Source organism: Sapajus apella, unplaced genomic scaffold (genome assembly GCF_009761245.1).
Source record: "Sapajus apella isolate SASKATOON/1434 unplaced genomic scaffold, GSC_monkey_1.0 scaffold3, whole genome shotgun sequence".
NCBI lineage: Eukaryota > Metazoa > Chordata > Mammalia > Primates > Cebidae > Sapajus > Sapajus apella.
In genome coordinates this window covers 55188347-55207826 of record NW_022436943.1, presented here as the reverse complement: position 1 = coordinate 55207826, position 19480 = coordinate 55188347, and the positions used below count along the sequence as shown (strand labels likewise).

General features: G+C 46.0%; 1 protein-coding gene across 1 annotated transcript in view; it reads left to right on the top strand.

The window, feature by feature from the left end:
- Positions 1–2021: 2021 nt before the first annotated feature.
- Positions 2022–19480, top strand: part of OC90 (otoconin 90) — a 35547-nt gene continuing 18088 nt past the window's right edge. Inside the window, exons 1-5 of the mRNA XM_032247573.1 lie at positions 2022–2056; positions 6273–6365; positions 10688–10753; positions 12168–12224; positions 15527–15701. Coding sequence (XP_032103464.1) covers positions 6320–6365; positions 10688–10753; positions 12168–12224; positions 15527–15701 — 344 coding nt within the window. The 5' untranslated portion in view covers positions 2022–2056; positions 6273–6319. The remainder of the gene's footprint in view (positions 2057–6272; positions 6366–10687; positions 10754–12167; positions 12225–15526; positions 15702–19480) is intronic.

Below are 19480 nucleotides of genomic sequence, written 5' to 3'. Positions count from 1 at the left end.
CCAGGAGAAAGAAAGAGAGGGACAGAGAGAAGAAGGGAGGGAGAGGAAGAAGATGAGGGAGAGGGAAAGGAAGGAGGGGAAGGGGAGGAGGAGAGGGAACGAGGGAGGAGGAGAAAGAGGGAGGAGAAGGATTGCATTTGTTTCTTGACCCCAGTGCACGGCTCTACGTGTTTCTGTGTGTGTGGTTCCCTATTTCTGCACAGGTGCACTTGTGCTGTGAGTTTGTGTGAAGGAGACATTTAGGTGCCATCATAATGAAATCTACAATTTTAAACTCTCATTTAGAACAGACTTTTTCTCTTATGTCTGGGTTCTTGTGAAAGCTTCACTCTCACGTTGCTCCACCAACAGAATGGTAAAAGGCGAAGGTTCCAGGGATGTTGAAGGCCTGTGGTTTTCAATCAGAGGTGATTTGGCCCCCGGGGGACACTTGGCAATGTCTGCAGACATTTTTGGTTTTCACAAGGGAGGGCGTACTACTGGCATCTGTTGAGTAGAGACCTGGGATGTTGCAATGCTTGGAACAACTACTACAAAGAAAAGAATAATTTGGACCAAATGCCAACAGTACTAAGATTAAGTTACTCCATTGTAAGTTATGGGGAGAAAATGATCCTTCTCAAACCCCCATGTTATGTCTCAAACAAAATACCTATGCAGATTGTTATGCCTTAGTGTTGCTCAGGCATAATAACAATCTCAGCTATGCTCTTGAGATGCTGAAAAGGTGGATTTTGATACACTGAGCCACAGATGCCCCTGTGCTTAGTCAATTTAGAGATGGTGAGTCTTCTGTGCTAATGAGAAAGGATTACAGACCATGCATCTTCATTCCTCAAATCACATGAGATGCTGAACAATAGTTAATGAGCTACAAACACAGGCCTCAGTGCACGAGAGTAACTATTATTTGAAGAAGCTTTTCAATGAGTTTTTCCATAGAGGCTCAAGTGTGCCTTGATTTAATCGTCTGAGGAGTCCTGCTTCTGCAGGAGGCGGCCATAGAGTGAGCAACTCAGAGGGTTCACAGTCAGGCTAACCTGCATCCCAGAAAGCTGCCATCACACGTGAGCGTCTACAAATGCCTCAACCTCAACGATACCTTTTTTTTTTTCTCATCTGTCAAATAGAGCTAATTCATTATTGCTCCTAGGATTATGAAAGCAGCAATGGTAGAGCTGCTGCAGGGATGATGAGGGCAAAATTCTATAAAATATTTGTGGTACATTACACACACTCAATAAATGCCAGTTCTTCTTGTTAAAATCAGGAAAGAAAATAGTTCACAAGGGGACATGAAGAAGCGACAAAAAGAACTGGGATTTAATGAGCCCCCATACCACACACTGTACATGGCTTTCCTCATCCTCACAATCCTAGTAGAATTAAGCCCATTTAACAGATGTGGAAGCTAAGGCTGAGCAGTGCCTAGCAAAAGGCCACAGTGGTACTTCATAACTGGGCTGGCAGGGGAATGGAAGGGGAAACCTAGGGTGTGTGATTATGAAGCTCCACCTCACCCTACCCCACAGCTTGGGCAGAAAAGCCCTAAAAGAAAGAGGCATCAAATTCCCAGGTCTGAGGCCAAGAACGTATAAGAAGAATCACCCTAGAGATCCTCTTGCAAAAGAATTAACTAGACAAGACAAAGCCAGCCCTTTATCCTGCAGGAGAGCCCACGTGACGTTCATCAGTCTTTCATCCCCCGAGAGTTCCCATGATGACCCTGAGACATAATCCATGGACGTCTTATCCTTTGAGGTGAGGTGGGGTAGAACAGGGGACCCATTGTTCTTTAATTAGAGCCTGGGTCTCCTCTGAGGCTCAAGATGGGGCCTCTTAATATGGAGCCTTCACCTGTTCCAAGCTATAGTATTATGATGCTTGGAACAGGCAGCCCACCTGCCAGCATTCATGAAAGGCTGCCTTTTTGATGTGAGGAGTGGGGAGACGCATCACATGGCTAAGGGTCTTTCCTTGGGGTATAAAGGACTCAGTCTGCACCTGTTCACAGCCTAGCACCGTTCATCCAGTGCACTCCGGTGGATCCCTCACGGTAGGCACTTGTTCTTCCTCATGGTTGGGGAGACAGAGAGCAGGGGAGGGAGGGAGGGAGATAGAGAGCAAGAGAGGGATGGAAATGAGTGGGAGAAGAGAAGGGGGGGGGGGAGAAAAGGAAGGAGGGGGAGAGGGAGGTATTGAGGAAATGAGAGGGAAATGAGTGGGAGAAGGAAGGTAGGGAAGAAAAGAGGGAGAGATAGATGAAGGAAGAAAAGAAGGGAAGGAGAGAGGGAAGGTGGGAGGGAGGGAGAGAGGGAAAGGGAGAGGAAGAGAGAGAAGAATGGAGGGGAAATGAAGAGATAAATGAATGGAGGATAAGGTGGGAGGCGATGGATGCTCTTAGGGTTGTCTGAGACCTGGATGTTGCTCCAGGATATAGCTAGAAACCCAGGTCACTCAGCCTGTCCATGAAAGTATGCAATGCCAGAGAGACAGCACCTGGTGAATTTACCTGGGGGGAAAATCCACCACTTCACATTAGTGAGGATCCTACAAGCCTGTGTGGGCCAGTGACCCTGCCCAGGGCGCCTGGTGTGGAAACACTACCAGCACTTATTAGGGGCCATCCTCCCTGAGCACTTAGCACATGCTAGGCCTGGTGTTCTCCCTTTGTAAGACTTACCACATTGAACTCTCATGATTCCCTGATGAGAAAACACCATTTAGGCATTTCGCTGCCCAGGAAAATGAGATCCAGGCACCTTCAGTACCTGGCTCAGAGTACTTGACAAGCAAAAGGCAGAGCCTGAACTCCTCGACCCCAGCCCAGGTCTGTCTGACCAGCGAGGCCTTTGGCTCAGGCACTGGCTGTGCTGCCATGAGACCAGCCATTGGGAGACGGCTTAGGGAGCTAGAAGGCCAAAACTGGCATGCAGACCAAGGCGAGGCTCAGAGAGCCTTCTCAGGCCCACAGGGCAGCACTGACCCATGAGGCCAACACAGCCCCAGAGGCTTCCTTGGGCAAATTAGGAGAAGGTCTTTCCTCCAGGTAGACACAGCCAAGGGCACCTGGCTTGGCCATCAGGAGGATACTCGATTATTTCAGCAGCAGCCCTGAGCTATCCCACCCAAATACCCTAATGTGCATGTACCCCGGATTCATGTCATCCTCACTGTTGCCCAGGGATGACCACGTGCTTCTGACTGGCACCTTCTGGCTGGCTCTGATTTCCCTTTCTTGGCGCTCAGCCGGGGAGGAGCTGTCACCTGCTGTGTTTCACCACACCCCAGCAAGAAGCTGGCCACCCTAAGGGTCCTCCTAGGCAAGTACTACTGATAACTGTTATGCAGTGATCATCACTGGGCTGCTTAGTTTGTCTCAAAGGACCTTGCATGGAGCCAGGACAAGTCAGACTGGCCCACCTGGGTATGGTCATTGCTAGAGCACCCCCTTCTGGGAAAGGGCCACCCTGGCAAGTGACTCGCCCTCTCTGAGCCCCGGTTCCTGGTCTACGAAGTGAGGTGTCTTGATGGCCAGTGTCTTAGAGGGTTGTCACAAGACAGCAGGTGGGGCACGCTCAGTGGAACACCTGACCCAAAGAATGAGCCAATCCATGAAATTTTGTGTTTAAAGGAATAAGGCCATGAAGTTTATTACTTTTAAAAAAGTTGTGGTAAAATATACATAACATAGTATCGACCATGTTAGCCACTTTTAAGTGCACAGTGGAGGGGCATTAACTGCATTCACACTGATGTGCAATCACGCCACTGTCCACCTCCAGAACTTTTGATCTTCCCCTACTGAAACTCTGCCTATTACCTAGGAGCCCCCCAATTATACCTCCTTATAACTTATTTCAAAAATACATCAGAGCAGAGTCAAAAGTTATGTTCCTAATAAAGTCACTTTGGCTCATTTGCATTCAAGCAACATATTCAAGGAAGTAAAAGTGGAACATGACCCTCTGGCCATCTTATCTGAGCTGCAGAATGACCCAGGGGAATGTATCCCTGAAACATGTGTCACAAAAGAAAAACAAAGATGCACTGTGCAAAACTGCTCACTCTTCTTCATTCACCAGACAGGGGCTTCCATTCTTACAGAAAATGAGGGAACAGCACAAAGGCCTTCATTGCACCAGCTACTGCTGACTGAGCCTTAACTCAGAGCCAGATGACACTCCTGTAATACACAGTGCTTTTGTGCAACTTCTCAATGTCAGGTAGTGTTGTAAGCGCCTCACAAAGATGAACTCATTTCAGTCTTCACAGTAACCTCACAGGTGAGTCTGTCATTATGATAATGACACTGGACTGGGAGCCAAGAGGCCTGGGAAGTGGGACATTCTTGCGATGATTTGCCAGGCTCTGAGCCTCAATGATGTCATCTGCGTAGTTAGAGCTTGGATCAGAAGATTCAATGCCCCTCCAAGTTCAGACATGCTGGCAACCTGTCATGGTGTGATCTTAACAATAAAATACCTGACATACTAAGTGGCAGAAAATGACTACTTTGTCCAAGTTTGCATTGGCCTCCTTCGTGTGGGTGTTATTTCAATGAGGCCTCTGGGCTCCTCTGAAGTGCCTTCTACTGCTAACCAGAAATTTCCAGGGCATACCACTTTACATTTGGAGACCTCTTATGTCTCCTCCTTAATTTTCAGTCTTGTTTCATGGCCTGAGAAGGAATCATTCAGAACTGAATTTCCACCAAACAGTCAGAGAGACAGTCTAACCTTGAAAACCAACCAGCTTTAGGAATGTGTGTGGCCAAAAAACGCTCTAAGCAGAGCGTTGTGCCAATGAGACAGTGACCAAATTACTAAAAAATTTTTGAGCTGAGAATCTCAAAGAAGTCACACTCTGCCCTCTTTTAAAAAAGTTCATTCAACAAACATTTATTTTGCAGCCACCAGAGCTTGTGTTCAACTTTGGGATAAGTTCACAGAATAGTGATTCTACAACCTACAATGTCTTTTCCTCTGGGACACTTTCCCTAATACCAAGCCTTGCTCACATGCAGAGTGACCCACGATGGCCCTGGGTATATATGCAGGACCACCAGAAATATGGGGCAGGCTTGGTCTCTGGGAGAACAAATTTTAGAAGAGCTCCTTCCTTCGGGTTGTTGCAACACTGCAGAGGACAAGCTTCAGGGTCAAGCACTGGCAGCATTTCAGCATCTAGTTGACCTCCCCCGGCCAAATACTTTTGTGCAGTGCACGACATGTACAACCCTATCCAGCAGCCCTGTGTGTGCCACTAGGGTAGCATGGATCAAAATGTGTTATCATTCATACTTTCATGTATGTTCTAAAAGGACGAATATGCACAACTCATGTTCTAAAAGCAGAATAAGCACAAATCAACCAACTGTATTTACATTATTTATGGAGTTATATTCTAATGGGGCAAAAATTATTTTAAAATCCCACTGGTCTTTTCCCTTCCCCCAACCCTCCGTTAAATACATAACTGACTGGCTGGAGTCTCATAAATGCTTATTGAAATCAAGTATTTGCTGATCTGAGCAGAGGGCAGCTACAGCTGAAAAGCAGAAGGGTTGCTAGACTTGGTCCACTTTGCCCCTTTGCCCCCCAGAATATCCTCTGAGGCATATTTATTGAACTTTTAGGACTGCAACGAAGTATTCAAAACGCTAAAAAGCCAAGGAAAGGAAGGAAGAGGGAGATGCTGCAGGAAAACGTTGTTTGCTAGCCTTCAGCGCCACCATTCGGTTGCCAGATTTATTTATATGTCAAGTGACGGTGGAAAGGTTCACAGCCCACATGCCGAAGGTTTATTGGGAATGCTGGTATATGGTATATGTATAGGCTGTTTAAAATTCAATTAACAAAACTCAAACACAGTACTTGTTACCTTGCCTCCATTTCGCATTAGTCTATGAGCCCCTCACAGGTAAGGAGTGTGTTTTGCACTCCTGCATCCTCGATCCTTGATGCCTGACACAGGGCAGGCCTGGAATAAATGACAATGGAATCAATCAGTAAATAAGAAGACCACAGCTGTGTCTTCAGGGAGCTCATGGTTATGTTTCCGTTTTACAGACGGGTAAACTGAGTCTCGAGGAGGTAACATAATCTTCTCAGTGGCACACTGTCAGTTAGTGGCAAAGCTGGGAGCTCAACATGTTCAGGGCTTTCTCCTTTACCACATGCCTGTGGGACCAAGAAGGGACAAAGCTCCATGGGTTTTTTTGTGGGAATTCTGAAAACACATCCATCCTGTTCTGCTGGCTTCTTTCCCAGGAGTCTGTTCCAGTTGCTGCCTAAGCTCCATCCTTTGCTCTCCTGCCATGATTGTGTTTCTGCTCACGAGTATGCTGATGGTCCTCTGTGCTGGTGAGTAATGATATTTTACACCATAGTTCCAGCTCAGCATGTAATTACTTGATAGGAACACTGTCTCTGCAATATGCCAACCCCCACCCTCTCTTCTACGTGTCTTTTAAATGCTCTTACTTTTCTATAAAATCGAGATGATTAAACATATTCTTGTCTTCTTGCTTTATCCCTTCCCTCTTTTATTAGTTTCTAACTACCTTGGGATGATAAAAACGATAATTACATCCTCTATAATTATACAATTTTACAAATATTTTTGGTGCATCCCCAGGGATGTTATTCTCAAATGTTAATGCCTACGTTTCAAAAAATTGTACTCATAGAAAGTTTACGTGCAATCGTATCCACTTATGTATGAATTGAACATGCTCTACCTGCAGCCTCAATTTTTTCAGGAGTAAGTGTGTGACCACCCCTGGGATAAGGCTGCTTGCCCAACAAATTCACCAATTCTGGGCCAAGACACTGTAGCAGGGAAGGTCTGTTATTGAGGCTTCTGACTCAAAGATGGGGGAGTGATGTCTGAATCTGGGTCTTCTGAGAAATAGATGCCCAAACCAGATCAAGTGTGCAGATTTCAATAGAGGAAATCCTGTGAGAGAAAACACGGAGTGGCAGCCATGAAAGGCAGAGCCCTTCAGAAAGTTCTGCATGTGAAAGAGTGGGTAGAGGGGAAGTGAACATGCCCTGGACTACAGTTGAGTGTAAGTTGGCCAGGTCATCCAGGAGGTGGCCATCAGAGGAGTCCTGTGTGCCCCAGGAGCCTTGTCCACTGTCGTATACCTGCCTGCCCTGGGACATTGGCTGGGAGCAGTCATGAGGGGCACAAGGCCTCCGTGCAAACCCTGCCTTGGACTTCCAAGCATAGCCATAGGCCCTTGGTCAGTTATGCTTCCTGTAGTTGGAACTTTGCAAGGTCCCTTCCCATGGTTGCTCCAGTGGCAATCTGAGTCAGATACCAGACAACGCTTTGTGCGAGTTGACCATGGAGAGGGTCTCTGTGCATGGCGAGGTGTCTCCAGGGGTGTTTCTATCCCTGCAGCAGGACTGGGAGCAGCTTCCAACACAGCCAGGGTGACTGCTGTGCTTCCTCTACTATCACTCGGAGCTGCCTCGTCACTTCAAGGGTGGGAATCAGCCAGTGGGAGGGTGGTCACATTTGTGTTAGGAGAGGGAGATCGCTTGGCCCTCCCACCTAACGTGCTCCCTTTGTCTGGGAGCTCTGCACTGAAGCTCGTGCTGCAGCCCCCACATCACACCACCATCTGTTGGCTCCCACTTCCCCCTGGTCCTCTGCGTGTTTGTTTCCTGCCAGATCCCCTGAGAAGAGACCTGGGGGAAAAGGTGTGCTTCCTGCAGTCCTGGCTGATCTTGGTAGAATACATAATACCATGACATCCCATTCTAAAGCACTAATGGACATTATCTTTCCACCATCTAAAGATATGTTCTGAGTTTACTTCAAGCTTAGTAGACAACGATTCTCTGATTCTAGCAGGCCATCACTCACTGACCATTGGATGGCGTGGTTCAACTATTGCATGCTCAGTCCTTCATTAAACAGATATCAATCGAACTTGTGTTTTCTCTTATATATGTATAATGTAAGTATATACATACATCAATATATTACCTACATCACAGTGCTTACTTTCAAGTCCCTCGTTTAGTGGAGGAAACAATTGCATAAACAGATCATTGCAACATGGGGTGACAGGTGCAATGAGAGAAGGTTGTCCACAACGTTATACTAGCACGGGGCAGCGTCCCTGACCCAGCCCAGGTTGGGGGTCAAGCAGGGCTTCTTGAACTTTGAGTCGAACCATAAAATATCAGTGAGAGTCAGTAACGCAAGGGGACCCAACACGGGGAGGGTATCCCAGGCCCCACGTAGCAGCACAAGCAAAGGCAGGATGGCGAGAAATAGTTTGCTGGCCAGAAAACCTAAGCTTTTCAGCATTTCCGGAGCATGAAATCCAAGGTAGGAGATGATTCAGCAGACGCAGAGGGGCCAGGTCAAGGAAAGCCTACGTGCTGCTGCGTGGGAAAAAGCTTTACAGCCTCATCCAGGAGTCTCGGTTTCATTGTCTATAAAATGGTAACGACAGAACGTGCCCAGCAGCACTCGGGAGAGGATCAGACGTGATGCCTGCAGGACACATGCCCGTCACCTTCCAGCGTGTGACAGCAAGTTAACTGAATCAGAATCAGCGCCATTTGGATGAGTTTTGTCCTTACATTGCTTCTGATCATGTGTCACTCTCCCTAAACTGCGCTGTTGGACTTTGTGAGTGAACTAATTTAGTCCTCTGGGATGAAGAGTTTCTCATCTAGGGTGACTATTTTCGTTGCTGTTAAAAATGTGTGGGCGTCTACATCCTGAGAGTAAGTGTGAGTGTGTGGGAGAAAGCACACCTTATTAACATCTATATGTAATAAGATTATCCCCGCCCTCCAGAAGACGAGCTTAATTGTCAGTTGCACAAAGGAATACAGTGCAGTGATTGCCAAGGAGCAGACAAGATTTTACCATTGCTGCTGAAGTGGGCCGCAGGTATTCTTAGCTGTTGGTTATTATGCTGATTAATTTCCAAGGCATTTATGCCCAGTGAAAAATGTGTCAGAGCAATTACCTGGGCTTTGTGACAAGGGCTCAAATGGAACTGAAGTCACGAGTTTCCTCCTGTCCTGAAATTCTGCATTTTACAGGCCACAATCCCTTCAAAGCTTGTAGTTCTCAGGCAGGAGGGAATTCCTTGTTCATGGAAACCATTTCAAGAGCCTGGCAGAGAGAATACGTGGCTGGCACTGGAACCTGTGAAATGCGGGGACAGTGCCCAGCCCTGCCCCGAGATGGAGCATGGACCCTCCCAAGCAGCCCCACAAACACCCAAGGCAAAGCACCTTCATTTCACCTTCAACCCCAAATCAGCCTGTTTTGCTTAGTCCGCAAAATATTTTATTTTAAATTTGAGCAAAGAGTTTAAAATTGGAAGATTTTCACCAAAAAAATTCAGATTTCAAAAACAATTTTAGAAAAATTCAAATGATGAGACTTGTTTCTAAAGTCTCGGTGCTGAGTCACAACTGCCTGTCTTGCTGTGGCTTGGGTCTCTCTGGTTCTCCACAGTCTCCACCATTCCCTATTGCTTCCCAGCATTGGACTGGTACTCGTTTACATCGTCTACCCATCCCTGCAAAGATGTGGGTCTGTAGTCCTCTGTCAATCCCCAGCAACAGAAAATTTCGCAACCCAAAATGTCAATCGTGAAGCTGAGAAACCTGCTCTAACCTAAGAAAGGCCGACGCAGACATCATCTGGGGACATCGTCCTGAGAGGATATAACCTAACATGCTTCTGTGAAGGATGGCCCTTTGTGACTTTCAGATTGACGGGACTTCCACACAGCGTCAAACTGACAGTGCTGACGCCATGACTCTCCGTGTGACGAAGAAAGACAAAACTCTTTTGACCATTTCCAACTACTTATAAGCTTTATATTGTTGGGGAAAGAAAAATATGAGCAGGGACAAGTCTGTAAGTTCTCTGAGCTTTTAGGTAGCAAATCTTTGTCTAAGCTGGGATTCCAGCTCCCACATGCTTGTCCCATTTGCCCAGGTTGCATCTCCACACCCCACCATACTGAAGCACTGGCTGAAGGCGGTACTGGTACTAATGCATTTGGGTACTGCTAGGACACCATCGTTATCATACCACTAAACAGCATTTCTCCAGGTGAGGTTTTGAGACCATCTGCTTCAAAGCTAGTTACGGAGCTTGCTAAAAATGCTTCTTTCTGAGTCCCCGTCCAGACTGGCTGAATCAAACTTGAGAACATAGGGATCAGAATGTTTACGGAGTCTGCATCCCAGGTGATTTTGATGCTGATAGTCTGGGGAAAACCCTTATCCCCTATTATTGTATAAACTCCTTGGGGGTTGGGGTATTTTTCATGTATTTACCTCTTTCCACAAGTGCTTTATGTCAAGAAAGTCCAAAAAAAACCTGCAATCTAAATAAAACAGGATGCTTCATACACAAAGACTGCTTTGAGATAAGTCCCCAAACCTCTCCAGCCCCAACCAGAATGCCTCTGTTAAGGCTGACCAATATTAGGCACCGGGGCTACTGCAGCCATCGCCTATTTCCTCCAGGAACTACCTCCAAATCTGGCGCATAGCAGGTTCTGGGAAATATGCATGGAATTCAATGTATGTGAATTCCTGTAGTTTTCTTGGCTGTCACCTTCCGGCCTTGGTCCAGCAAGTGAATGGTATCAGTGTTTGTGCTTACCTTACTTCCTCTTCCTTATCTATAGGAGGCCAGCCTCTGGACACCCCACACCTTCCACGGGAGCTGCTTCCAGGACTCCCAAACAATATCAGTAAGGACTCTTGGAACTTTTCTTAGGGGCTGAGTAGAAAATTGTCTAGGCTATTATTGGTAGAGAAAATAACCCCTTCTGAATACGCCCTAGAGCTACTCACAGCCGTGGCATTTATAAGTAAAGTGACAGAAGTGGGATTCAAAAGCACCTCCCCAACAATCTCTCCTGGTGTCTGACCCACCCTTTGTCTCTCAACTGAGACAAAATCTAAAAATTTCTGACAAAGGTCAGTTGAAAAAGGAAACCAGGAGAAGGCAGGAAACGGGCTGACCTGAAGGTTATGTATTAATTGTATCTTAGCTTCAAATTGAGATCTGAGCTTCCAAGAAGGCAAGACCATGAGGGATAAATGATGTATTGTTTGCCCTGGTTGTAAAAAAGGAGGATCCATATTTGTTTCCCAGGGAAGCGAAAGTTTTCTCAGCGATAATTTATAAGCAGTTCTCAGCTGGCTCCCCGTATGGGCATGGCTGAAGACCATAAAGCATAATGAATTTACTGGTGATGTCAGCCCTGAATCAAGGGTTTATTTCCAACCTTTCAGAGGGGAGAGTTGGGTCAACCAAATTATTCATGAGTAAGCCCATAACATGTAAAGTAATCAGTCCCATTCAGATGCAAATGACAAGTGGCCTCTCTTCAAATGGCATAACTTCTAGAGGAAGTGCAATGCCCACCAGGAGACGTTCTTTAATCAGACATTAAGACTCACAGGCCACATGTGCTTTTTGAAGGATCAAGGCTAAGGGGCACAGCATGCCAGCAGGCCACAGCAGCCATTCCTCTGCAGCAAGAGTGGCCCTCACAGCAAGCTACTAGCTAGTAGATTGCAATCTATAGTAGAAAGCTAGCTTAGCCCAAGGTCAAATTTGTCTTTAGAGAATGAAGAAAGGTTTGACGTACTCTTTACCTACAGCAGTCCTGGAGATCCCAGATAACAGCTCAGGTACAAGGAAATGGGACTGACATGGTGCAATTTATGACCAGCCCCAGCTTAGAAGCTTCGTTCTCCATAGGAGTCGGTATCTCTAGCAATGGCTTCATGGGTATAATTTCTAGGACAACCAGTAGGATGACCATTTATAAGAGTCATCACATTAAACGAGACCCAAGATGATGATTCCCTACCAGGTATTTATAGTTCAGTCATAATTCCTGCCAGTCCAGATACACCTTACCACCCAGGGGTCATTGGTACCATTGCACAATGCTGCCCAGTAATGCAATTCACATTTCATCTCTATCAAGTTTCCATGGTAACCTGTGTTAGTGGAAAGCTGGCTTAGCCCAAGGTCAAATTTGTCTTTAGGAAGTGAAGGAAGGTTTTCTGTGCTCGTTACCTAGAAGGTAGACAGGGAGGGGAAAAAGAAGGAAAACCAAGACTCTCATTTGTTTTCTTTCTTACCCTTAGATATCACGTTCTTCAGTGGGATGTTTAAAAATGTGGAAAGTGTGGCTGAAATTTTTGGTAAGTTAAGTCTAAAATTGCTTTTATCTACGGAAGGTCAGGGCATGTGTGGGAAATCTGAGGAAATTGCTAGGGCCTTGGTCTCAACCCTCGGAGCTCCCATGGCCTCCACAGCTGGCTCTCAACAAGGTGACCCAAGTTCCGACGAGGGTGGTGCCCTTTATTGCAGGGTAAGCCACCGAGCTACCATGTACCTTCCTATTCCTTACTTCATTAGTCCTGACTCAAAACTCGCCAGGAGGGGAATGGTATTCCCATTTTACAGAAAAGGAAGCTGAGCCTAAGGGAATTGAGTGACTTGCCGAAGATCACACAGCTAGAAGGGAGGAGTTCTCCTTTGAGTCTAGAGCTTAGTCCTGTACACCAAAGAAGTTTTATTTTTCTCCCCCGACTAGTAAATATAAAGTTTAACAATGTCGGCCAGGTGCAGTGGCTCACGCCTGTAAGCCCAGCACTTTAGGAGGCCAAGGTGGGTGGATCACAAGGTCAGGAGTTCCAGACCAGCCTGGACAACATGGTGAAACCCTGTCTCTACTTAAAACACAAAAATTAGCTGGACATGGTGGTGCACACCTGTAGTCCCAGCTACTGGGGAGACTCACTTTAACCTGGGAGGCGGAGATTGTAGTGAGCTGAGATCGCGCCACTGCACTCCCTGGCAACAGAGCAAGACTTCATCACAAAAGAAAAAAAAAAAAAAGAAAAAAAGAAAAAGAATGTCAAAGTGTGTCACATATCCCATTTATCAATTGAAAATCTGTTATGTGACTATCAGGACACTATTATGGCTCCTATCATCAACTACTAAAAGTACCAAAAAAATAAGACTGTGATATGATTGACCTGAACAAAGACACTCAGAATTGCTTTTGGGTTGGGCCATGCTACGCATAAGTCTGCGCTTAAACTGTTTGTATAACCAAGTGCAGGTGCCCTGTAAGTTTCTGAATGACAAGGCGTATTTGCATAAATACCCACATGCATACAGCTTAGAGTTGCTTTTTCAATCAGCAGAGAATTCTGTCTTTATTTTCCTGATTAGGCCTTGTGGGTACAAAACATGGGAAAGGAGGTTTGAATGGGGTGGAGTAGGAGGTGGAACTGGTCCTCACAAATTACTCCTGTTCCCCTTCAGCCCTGTCCTGTGACCCCGTGCATGTTAACTCAGTAGTGAGGGGTCACTCACGCAGCACCTGAGGATCTTTTAGTTAGAAAGATGTGGGATGGGGAGGGAGAATGGGAAATTTAGAGTCGGAAACACTTGATATGGTTTTCTTGCCAATTTCGTTTGCTGTATACTTTAGGGCAAGTCATTATCCCTGGATGATGCTTTGGACATGTCTTCAGCTGTCAGCTTCTTTACTGTGAAATGTAAAGCAAGTTTATTTACTGTGAATTGGTGATGACAGGAAACATCTGCCTTGCAGAGTTAGCAGGAGGCCTGTGGGACGACACACAAAGCAAATGCTTTCCAAGGCACTGCACACTTCGTCAGGCTGAACTATTTACTGCGCTAGTGAAAGCACCTAGTGCAGCTTCTGGCACCTAACGGGTGCTCAAAAGTTGTGAATGTCTGTACCACATTTCTTCCCATACTGGCTTCTAGTTGTATAGTGTCAGCACCATATCGTTTGGATCCCTTCAGGAAAGTAATAGTGACTCAAATACAGCTAGTGCTCGACTTATGACCACGGACGGGACCGCAGACCGGTCATAATACGATTTGGTCGTAAGTTGAGTAGGCTATATGTACAGTTGAAATGGTGCACGTGGAGATGGTAGTGCTGCCAGAAGCTGGTCCGCACTGTCGTATGCCCAGCTGGGCAACGTTTGTGCTACCAGATGCGGAGCAGTCGTGGCTAGCAATTGTGGTCGTAAAGTCGAATGGTTAAGTTGCATAGGTCGTAAGTCGATCAATACCTGTAATGCAAACATTTGTACCACGTTTTCTTTATCCAATCCACTGTTGTTGAGAAGCTAGGTTGATTCTGTGTCTTTGCAATCACGAATGGTGCTGCAATAAACATACGGATGCAAGTGTCTTTTTGACAGAATGAATTATTTTGCTTTAGGTATGTACCCAGTGGTGGAATTCCTGGGTCAAATAATAGTTCTATTTTAGGTTATTTGAGAAATCTCTGAATTGCTTTCCACAGTAGCTGAACTCATTTGCATTCCCACCAACCAGTGTAGAAGCAATCTCTTTTCTCCGCAGCCTCGCCAGCATCTGTTGTTTTTTGATTTTTTAATAATCACCATTTTGACTGGTGTGAGGTGGTGTCTCATTGTGGTTTGGATTTGCATTTTGCGGGGAAGGAGTTGAAGGGTCATTATCCTAAGTGACCTAATGCAAGAACAGAAATACAAATACCACATATTCTCACTTATAAGTGGGAGCTAAGCATTAAGTACACACGAACGTAAAGACGGAAACAATAGATGCTGGGGGCCGCTAGACAGGGAGGGAGGGAGGCAGTGAGAGGCTGAAACGCCCGCTGCTGGGTACTGTGCTTGCTGCCTCGGTGAGGGGATTGCGGCAACGCTGAGCCGTGGTGTCAAACAGTTTACCCATGTGACAAACCTGCATTTGTGCCCTTTAATCTATAATAAAAGTTGAGTTTTTAAAAAGAAATAGCAACAACAAGAATAAATAAAGACATTTAACTATCTCCAGTGGTGTGAAGGCACCAGGACGCATGCGGCAGCTCAGCACAGGAATCCAGGACCCAGCAGGCTCCTTCTACCTTGCTTCTCCGCTGTCCCGAGCATCTCGGTTTTCCAGCTTTAGACCTGGGGCCTCCTCATTATACTGTGGTGGTTGCAGCTCCAGCTGACACATCCTCATCCACATTCAAGGAAGAAAAAAAAGGTGTGGATTAAAGGGATCTTCCTACATGACTTCATTCTTTATCAGAAAAGAAATAGTTTCCAGAAGACACTTACAGATTTTCCCTTAAGGTTTTTTGGCCAAACCTGGGTCGCATGCATAGACCATTCAGTTGGAAACATGGGATTACCATGACCAGCTGAGAATGATTGTGAAATACCGTCAGGAATTTAGGGAAAAGGCTTATCTTCCTTAATAACGTTGCAGTTTTGTTAGTAAGGAAGAAGGGATAAATGACTGTTAAATAGGAAACTGGCAGGGATAAAGGCTTAGTCTAAAAGAGTCTTAGTACACGGTAGGTGCTTACTAGGTTGATAAAGCACCACCAGCCTGAGGTATAGGAAGTGCAGGGGACGGGGACTCCCTCGTAGACCTGGTTCCCAGTGCTCATCAGGCCCTGTCCCCCACCCCACAGATTGCCTGGGCTCCCACTTCACCTGGCTGCAGGCTGTCTTCACCAATTTCCCGGTGCTGCTCCAGTTCGTGCATGGTATGAAGTGTGTGGCTGGTCTCTGCCCCCGAGACTTTGACGACTATGGTTGCGCCTGCAGGTTTGAGATGGAAGGGTGGCCTGTGGACGAATCCGACAGGTACGTGAGCTCTGCAAGTAAGCAAGACCCAAAGATGAGCTCTTGGGAGGCCTGGCTGATACCTTGACAAGAGCACAAATACAGAAAAGCCCCTGGACTTGGGACTCAGGAGAGGGTTTAATTCCACTGCCTACTAGTTGGGTGACTGTTCGCTTCATCTTTACATGGCAACATCACCCGTGATCAGATCTCACTCTAGAAAGTTATTAAGATCCTATGCCGCGTCTGATGAGCAAAACTTCGTTTTAGGGTTTCTCAAGTTTGCGTCCACCAGTCCACCAGGATGTTTGTTAAAATGCAGATTCCTGGGACCCCTGAGCTGTTGACTCAAAATATCTTTAGGTGGAACCTGGAAGTCTGAGTTTTAAACAAGTTCTCCAGATGACTCGCTGCATAATACAATTTGAGAATTACTTCTTATTCAGAGCAGGCCTAGCCAGCAGGGATAAAACTACTATGAAGGTTTCTATTCAATTTCACAAACATGAGTCAAATATCAATAACATATGAACACTGTGCTTCAGACAAACAGAACACCATCCTTGCCTAAAGAGGTAAATGCAGCTGGGTGTGGTGGCTCATGCCTGTAATCCCAGCACTTTCGGAGGCCGAGGTGGGTGGATGATGAGGTCAGGAGTTTCAGACCAGCCTGGCCAACATAGTGAAACCCTGTCTGTACTAAAAATGCAAAAAATTTATCTGGGTGTGGTGGCATGTGCCTGTGATCCCAGCTACTCAGGAGACTGAGGCAGGAGAATCACTTGAACCTGGGAGATGGAGGTTGCAGTGAGCAGAGATCACCCCACTGCACTCCAGCCCAGGCAACAGTGCGAGACTCCACCTCAAAAAAAAAAAGAGGTAAATGCATGGTGGGGACTCTAGGGAATTGTGAGTGACCAGTAAAGATATACTCCCTTCCTGTGCACAAGGAAAATGCAAATTAAAATAAGACATCAACCTTAAACGATCAGAATGACAATTCAAAACCTGGAAGCATTAAGTGTTAGCAAGGACATGGCAAGCGGGACCTGGTGACAGGAGGATCAACTGTGTCACTCGGCCATTAGGGATATTTGTCACTATCTGTTAAAGTGTTAAGACTCAAGACCCATGACCCATGACCCAGTGGTCCCAATCCTATGTTCCTTGTTTACTTTGTGATTGTAGGCAAGGTGTTCAACTTCTCTGTGATCCAGTTTCTTCATCTATAAAATGGTAGCCATGATATCTATGTCATAGGATTATTATCTAGGATTAAATGAGCAAATTCAAATTAAAGTACTTGGGACCCTATCTGGCCTGGTACTTATTCAGGAGTACTAGTGATTGGTAGCAGAAGTAACAGGAGCAGTAGCAGCAGTAGTAATAGTAGTTTTAGGGCTGTAACAGTGGTAGTGGTAGTCATAGGAACAACAGTCATACTAGAGAAGCAGTGTAGCTATAGGAGTATTAATAATCACAGTAGTAGTTGCAGTAAGAATAGCAACAGTGGCAGTAGTATTTTACCGGTATTATTCTAGTAGTGCTATTTTACTATTAAGTTTGTGCAAATGTAATTGTGGTTTGTGCAATTATGCAATTACTTTCAATATTATGCAGTTACACAATTACTTTCAGTGGCAAAACCACAATTACATTTGCGCCAGCCTAATAGTAAGCTAGCAGTAATAATAATAGCAGCTGTAGCCATAGTAACAGTAGCAGCCGCAGGAGTAGTAGTACGGAAGTGGGAATGTGAACCCAGGTCTCACCTCTCCTCCGTGAACCATGCCCCACCCCATGGGAATCACCTGTGCCCAAATCCAGCCCAGTGGAGTACGTGCTTTCATCTGCACAGGCTCACAGAAGGTAGGGAAGGGATCCTCTTTGCAGTATATCAGGTATCTCATATCTGCCCTGACATTTCTCCTCTAGGACAGCCTCTGTATTTCTTGACCCCTCAGCAACAGTACAATCTCTGTGCTCCCTAAACATCTGTGCATCTCTTTCTTGCACCTACCACGCAGGGGAAGCTGCTTGCCCAGGGTCTGTCTCCCTGATCTGCTCAGCGTCCTCTGCGGAGGGTCCGTACTGTGTTACCGCTTTGTACTCCCAGCACTGACTATAGCACGTTGCACTTAGCAGCAACGCAACAAATTAACTAATTGACTAGGTGGTGAACTTCTAATTGCTCTTCTGAAATTAAAAACAAGCAAATTAATTAAAAAGTGATATATCCTTGGTTGACAAAGAATACTGTCTTTTGAATTAAACAACAAATCTCTCCCACCTTCAGACCTGCAAGAGAGCATGCGAATTGCCTTGGACCAAAAGGACAGTTTCCCATTGTAGGAATTATTAGCTCGTTGACATTCAGAAAGGGAGAGGCTGATTCTTTATGGCATGTGGGGTCAGGGCTCTTTCTGGAAACATCTTTTCCTTTCAGGTCCTTTCTTTAATTATTAGAACACCTTGTAAACTAGAAATGAAGCAGTTATTCATTACTGTTTCCAACCTAAAAGAAATGATTGAAGTACCGCTGTCCCCAAATTAGTGAATGGTGGGTTGCACTCAGTTTCAGTTACTTTACACAGTTCGGTTGATGGAGGCGGGGATTTCCAAACTCCTGGAAGACAGGTTATTTCCACCCTGAACTTGCACAACAGATTCCAAAGTAACTGCTGCCAGTTATTGAGTGCCCACTGCACGGCAGAGTCTACACAGATGTTTTCCTAAATCTAGAAAATCCTTCTGAGTTGGACAGTGTGAGATATTTAGTAGCTTACCCAAGGTCATCAGCTGCCTGCATATTTTTTCTTCTTTCTGTCGGTCCCCACTGACCTCCTGTGTGCACTGCCAGAGCCACATGACCTCCCACACTTGGTGCAGCTTGCTCTTTGGCCAAATTTGACCTTGGGCAAGATATAGAGCCTCTGTGTCTGTATCCACCTATGTAAATGCACATAGTAATAGATGCAGCTGCTGCATGGGATCCATGTGGGAGCTAACTGAGTTGATGCTTTAAACCACTTAAAACAGAGGCCACCACATAGTTACACTCAGCAAATGCACTCAACTCACCTGCTATAACAAAAGCAATCATCAGAATTATTGTTATTCCTGTTGAAGAAGGGGAAATTAAACTTTCCGATTTCAGGAGCTCCCTTGCCAGCCCATTTCAGGTCCCACTTTACCCTGCAGTTCCCCTTACAGTTTCCTGGACTCCTGCCTCACCTACCAGAACAAAGCCCTGCCTAACTTCTCCCCCAGGCCTAATATTGAGATCCTGTTTGGACCCCAGACCTGAGGCTTTTCATTCACAGCAGGCTCAGTCCCCATTTCCTCCAAGGCCTTGCCTGTCATCCCTGGGAAGATGCTCTGCCCATAAACCTCAGACCCCCAGCCTCCCCATCCTCAGCCTCCCATGTCTGTTTCCTGCACCAATCTCCAGGCAGGAGAGTACCATTCCAGGGGCATGACCGTTCACACTCAAGCAAAAACGAAGCCTCTTTAAGGCTTGCTGGGAGGCAAGTTGAAGCAGCAGATGGAGCACAGACTATGGAGATCAGTAGCGCTGTCTTCTAGCCCATCTTACATGCTGCCTTTGGAAAGGCAGTGTTTAAAAGCTAGGCTCCTGAGCACCACTGCCAGACTGCAAACTCCAGCTCTGTCTTTAAGAAGCTGTGCAGGCCTTGAGCAAGTTGCTTGACCTCTCTGGGCTTCTGCCTCCTCATCTATCAAATAAGGATAACACCACTTCACTCATAGCATTGTTATGAGCATTAAATGTGAAGTGGTTA